Source organism: Bombyx mori, chromosome 5, assembly GCF_030269925.1.
Source record: "Bombyx mori chromosome 5, ASM3026992v2".
Lineage (NCBI taxonomy): Eukaryota > Metazoa > Arthropoda > Insecta > Lepidoptera > Bombycidae > Bombyx > Bombyx mori.
In genome coordinates, this window is record NC_085111.1 from 12,032,048 (window position 1) to 12,038,549 (window position 6,502).

The following is a 6,502-nucleotide window of genomic DNA, read 5'->3' on the forward strand; positions in this document are numbered from 1 at the left end:
TCGATCAATACCAACCAAGTGGACAGGATAAAATGCGTTTAGTTCCAAACCTACTTTGTATAGTGCTGTCACAATAACAGTTCTCGTTATAATTACACTCAATTTTATTGTTGACGCTAAAATGAGACTATAACAATACCCTTAAGTAATTTTCAACATAACACTAGACCAAATGTTCCAAATTCAAGTGGAAATATTGTTTTTCTATATGTATTGGTATTTTTATGTAAATGTTGTATCCAGGCATGTATTATGACCAAAGTATATTCGATGTCCTCATTATTATACTGTTTTTTACTGTATTATTTCTGTACACTAATAAATTGATTCATAATTGTATGAACATCATAATAAACGCACTCATGTACAAAGCACGATCACTTGTTCTTTTGAACCATTTTCACCTTATCACAATAATTCTTATCTGTACCAACTGACGGCAGGTACATTTATCCTGATAAGATAATGAATGACGACAATGTTTAGATCTACACATGAATCTTTTTAAATCATCCATTATGTCTTATTTATAAGTTTAAACTTTACTTTACATATTAGTATTTAAGTTATGTAAAATGTTACTTTTAAAAAGTTATTAAATTATTTTAAATTTTAACTTAAAATTTATTTTCAAAGACTAGTAGAAGTATAGGTTAAAATCTATCTCACTTGTTCTACAAAAATAAGTACCAAGTAACTTAATTACAAATCTTATTATATATTGTAATTTTATACTCACTTTTGGAGTGGGAAAGCTGGCGGAAAATATGTTGGGATCATAGCGAGGTACATATATACATAAATCTTAAATTCCCCGTATTCTTATAAAATTTATAAGACATTTAATATTATCAAAATATTCGTACACCGTACAAACTATTAATATATTTTACCACTTACAGGAAACTTGTCGATGGCTAAAAAAATCACATTCATAATAATTAAAGTAACATTAATTTAACAATTTACCATAATTAGGAATCCGCATATTTCGATGAATAGATTTTATTACATTGGTTATTACGATTTCATGCAGTACTTACTTCAAATAATATATTTGTCCTTCTGGAGTACGAGCTTGCTCCCAGCCTGCTGGTAAGGGTCCAAGATCGTCTGGAATATGTGTACCAACATCATAAGATCTTTGTTTCGTGTGTTGATGATGCAACGGTGGTTGTTGACTTTGTTGGCCTGCGGTGTAAGTTTGTTGCAAGCTTGCTGGTGACGAATGTGCCCGTGAATGGGAAACTGTAGAGGTGCCAGTTGCAGACGATGATCCGAATGCCGAATCAGCCGAGTTTTCTCGCGAGTGAGACACTGATGGCGACTTGGAACCGGTCGACGGCGGGTTAAAGAATGACTTGGGAAGCTGTCGCATACGAAGAGGCACCTGTAGCGGTCGCTTTGAGTCCGGCTTGAGCACTGTGTCGAACAACGATTGTAATACAGAGTCTGAATCCTGGTCCACGCGGAGGACCAGGTTCGATTTCTGTTCACCGTCCGAGTTGAGAGCCATTATTTACGTCGGAACGAAGAAATCTCGAAACCGACCTGGCCCACCGCTGTGACACAACACTAGCACGCGACGAGCTGGCGCGGTACCACCTAACGTTCTTACAATATAGCGCTCGCCGCGCAACTGATTCTCGCCCCGCCCGCACCGCGGAATCTCCCTGCCCACGCGCACCCGCCACACCACCCGCACAAACAGCACAGCGTTTGAAGCATCGGGCATGGACCGGTCTTCGAGAACTACGCGACGCGGACTACGCCCCTCCACTCCGTTACCTACTTACTATCTCTTTACCTGCGCTCGGATTTAAAATTTGAATACAACGCGCTTTATTCATAAATTTTATGTACCTATTGATTATAAGTAAGTATCTTCCTCATAACCTTATCTATTCCTTAAATTTATAAAAAAAAAATCTTCTGATGAAGCTTTTCGTCAGGTATTGGCTCCCAATGATTGGTTTATGACTAGACACACTGCTATTGTTTGTATAGGTATTTGGAAATTATTTAGTAAATAGTTTATCGTTTTTTATGCATATACAAACTTACTGTACCTATACATTAAGTCCAACTCCAAATTTTTGAAATGAAAACTTTAAAAATTGATGCATTGTGTGAAATACTGCTACTTAAATAATAATTACTTAATTAGGTATATCTGAAACGTGTAAACCTGTAAATTAAACAATTTAATTTGTTTTTTTTTTACTTTCATTTCAATTTCAAATTTTGTTATAAATTTAAAATAACCTATCTACATATATTTATACCACGACCTGTATTGCATTCACAAAAGAATATTTTTTGTGAGCAATAATACCTATTTGATACAGAAAATGCAACACCATAAAGCTAGTATCGTTTACTGCTTAATACAAACATAATATACTCGGACGTGTATACAATCAAAGTATACACGGTAGCTAATTAGGCCTAAATCTAAAATCGTTTATTTATTTATTTTACCTAGATGCCTTGGTAATTTTTTATTCCAAGAAGAATAGTAAGAATACTCGAAATCAGTATTCTTACATACCTAATTTTTTAATAACTATATTGACTTGGATTGACTTGAATTTGATGGTGACCTAACTTCAATCAACAATAGTAACTAGTACTATTGATGATCGAAGTGACCTAAGAATAAGATTTGTGGAGCATTTTTCAACTAAAATTATTAATTTCCTTGAATTTGGTTGAGTAGATTCAAGGAAGTTACAAGGCAACGTTTATGGTATTGATTAGTCATACTTTTAAACAACTGAAAAAGTTCATTTCTTCAATGTAAACACTCAAATAAATCTTGTCATAACTGGACTTTCTGTATTTAGATAGTTTACGTACGTGCGAATTGTACCTACGGGGGAAAACGATATTCCCATGATGTTAGTCTTGACATCAGCCATGTACCGTACAATGGGGTAAATAGGGACAAAATCGACCTTCAGATTGAATTTTAAAATAGTTCCAATTAAATAGTCACTGCTCAACCAAAGAAATAAGTTGAGTCTTGAACGTATCTAGGTGATAAAAACCGTTACATTATTTTAATTATTCATTTTAAAGAAATAATGGGTAAAATAATGGCCGTCCCAGTTTACCCAGCGTCCGGGGTAAATTGACACGGTTAAGGGTTAAACTGGGATATTTGTAAGGGTTGTCAACTCGCGGTACTGCGATATATAGGTAGGTGCCATATAATTATTTATATGGACCGAAATGATGAATACAATCCATAATTTAAGCACAATACACAACATAGTGTAAATTAAGCTGGTTTCTATTCCGAAGCGATGTGACGTGAATGATAATCAACAATACAATGATAAAAAAAGTATGTGCATGTTATATTTTAGAAAATTATTATTTAATTTCCTTAAAAATCACAACTCTGAAACAAAATCATAAAATAGAATAAAAAATAGAAAACAAAAGGACTGGAAATGCATTAATACAATTATATTTAATCAACATTTTCAAAATGATCTTTGAGCAAGAGTAAGATATCAGGTGAATAAGATAAAAAAACAGCTTTATTTGATTACTGTCAATAATAACAAAAATAAAAGAAATTCTTTCCAAGCTAAATAACTAAACTCAATTAATTCACTCACTCATAATTGGATATCTCGGATTTTTAATTAATGTTACATTTAAAATCTGAGGCCTGTTTTTATTTGTGTGTGTTCGTTGTGAATGTTAACAAAATCATGATTCGACGCGTGAATAGATTCTGAAATAACAAAAGTTTTGATTCGTTTGAGTTCTTTTAACTTTTAATTTTTTTTATTGCTATAAAGAACATACGACCGGGCAGATATTACAAGGTAAATGTCGCGAAAAAAAGTAATTATATATATACTTTTCTTTTACCTATAATACTTACATAAACTAACTGATAAACACATTAACCTTCTTTACATCACGCAATTAAGTGATAGTATAGGCTAAAAAATCTATTATAAGATATCAGTGACAACCCTAACAAGCCATCCCTATTTTGTCTTTTGGCGTTCCAATTTTGTGTTTTCTCGTCCCTAATTTTTCCAGTCTCGGTCCAAATTACCCTACATACGTCCCAATTTTCCCCAAAAAGAAAGGAAAAAATATACATTTTTTATTTTGTCGAAATATTGTATTTAAAATAAGAATATTGCAACTTACCGTTTGTTGTGGCATTTCCAGGTGTATTAAAAACTTATATAAACTGTGATCTTAATGAAAAAACAACGATAATATTACTTTTTTTAAAAATTCTTTAAGCTGTTTTAAAACGCATTTTTCAACCACTATTTTAAATTTAATTTGACAAATTTTTGGGACCAACTAAACTCATGTTTAGTACTTCCATAGTTAACTTGGTTTTTCTTCTATACATTGATAAATATTACCTTAAAGAAAATTAGGTAGATTCCGTGCTACAAGTACTTTGAGAATCTTCCGCAGGTTTGTCCCAATTTACCCCAGAATCCCAATTTACCCCATGTCATGGTCCTACCTACTGTGCGCCATTAACGAGAGACAGTGTCTCCATCTGTGAATTGGTACCGCCACTTACACACATTTTTGTTTTTTTTTATTGTTCACTTTTTTATTGTTCACTAATTAAGTACCTACATAATTATTTTCATTCTAAAATAATTTTATTTGCAAAAGCTTATTTTTTATTTTTTTACTACTATTCATTAGAATTGGCATTAATTCATATTTGTGTTTGTTTATGAAAGAATACTAGAAATAAAACGTTTGTAATAATTTAGAAAAAATTCAATAAACTCTCTTGATGCATTAAACATATGTATTCTCTCTGTTTACTCATTACCAGTAAAAATGATGGCTTTTATTTACGCGTACGTGTTACGCAAATCTTATTTACCATATTATCACAACAACAAAAACCCCGTATTTAAAGTGTGTATCGCGCAGTAAAAACCAAACGCTAGCAGGAGGAAGTACAGGTTGATTGTTACTCAACATGTATTTCAAATCTTCTTAAATGATAGGTATGCAATTGTTTACGTAGGTATTGATTTTGGACAACTATACCAGAATTATGGCAGAATGCAACTAAAACAACATTTAAAGTAGGTATAAAATGTTTGAGTAGACTCTCTACATCCTTTGCATAGTATATAACTCTCTATTATGGTCGGTAGAGGTAAGGAAAACCGTCTCATAAGGGAGAAGCTTGAAAAAAGTCCCACTTTCAGCACTAAATAACAGTTCAAAAATCCTCCAGAATGGCACTAGCATATATAGGCACAAGGTATGATATCAATTGAGCAGTTGATAACTGATTGAAGTATGCTGAGTTAGGAAATTTAATACCTATATTTAAGAGTAAATAGTGACAGTGTAATAAACAAGACCTCACATGTTTACGTAGTCCAAACTAATTTTGTCAATATAACCTAAAATTATTGCTGCCGTAAAACGTGGATACATCGATTGCATTTTCTTAACAGTTTTAAATTTTTTTTAAATTGTGATTTTGTAGTGCTTACAGTTCTTTTATTTTTCTATCTTATTCTAATAACTTTCAGCGCCTTTTTTTAAAAACCGGTTGCTGCTGTAGCGCCACCCTAATTTAGCAGATTTTAACGAACACTTTCAGACACAGAGATGGGTCTCCTTACCTCTACCCTCCATATTTTTAAGATTTGTTAAATATCTGCGATAGCTATGTTTTTTTTTTAATATTTTACTCAGTGGCATTGAGAAAAGTGGAGCCGTTGCCTGAAAAAACTTAAACCTCTGACATAATCGTTCTATCAATGTCATACGTTTTTTTTGTTATTGTTTTTGATTTTTGTCAGTGGCATATGCGCAAACAGCGCGATGCCAAATGAAAAAAAAAAACTTCAGTGATGTTTTATGAAATGATAAGACTTTTAAGCCAAGTCTTTTATTTTCTTCAGATCTAAATTATTATATGAAATGAAATATGAAAAATGATGTGAAGCGAAATGAGATGAAGCTCATTAGAGATAAATCAATTGAGATGAAATTTATGAAGCGAGATATGGCGAAACAAAATATTAGTAAAATGGTGGTTTCAGTAAGAAACATTTTCAGTGGGCTTTTTGGAAGAAACTGAGTAGTTATGTCCAGCGGCTTCATTTCGCATTTGTGCAATTTCACAGATTCTAAACAGTTAATAAACCACCGTTATTGCATATTTAATATTAATAATTTCAATTTTTTCTACGAATTCAATATAATATCTCTGAAAACATGATCGAGTTTTTAAAAGTTTTTAAAAACCACATCGAAAGATGAGTCTTCCAGTCACGACTACCGTTAAGCTTTTAATTGAAATTAGAAAAGTATTAACAATAAAATTTATGTAACAACAAATCTGACATTAGACTCATACACAGAGTTTAAATAAAATAAAAATTATATTTTTTTGATATCAGCCTAACCTATCTATATCTATACTAATATTATATTTCCAAACGCTATGGTACTAAATAAAGAAAAAACA

The 6,502-nt window shown here is 32.1% G+C and overlaps 1 protein-coding gene across 6 annotated transcripts in view; it reads right to left on the reverse strand.

Annotated features, from left to right (window-relative positions):
* LOC100144579 (YAP65-like protein) overlaps positions 1-4,117 on the reverse strand; it is a 47,487-nt gene extending 43,370 nt beyond the window's left edge. For 5 of the 6 annotated variants that reach the window (XM_012693651.4, XM_012693650.4, XM_012693649.4 and 2 more), the window contains exon 1: positions 1,044-4,117. In XM_012693651.4, the coding sequence (XP_012549105.1) occupies positions 1,044-1,516 (473 nt within the window). In that variant the 5' untranslated portion in view covers positions 1,517-4,117. 6 annotated transcript variants of the gene reach the window in all.
* Between the last annotated feature and the right edge of the window lie 2,385 nt (positions 4,118-6,502).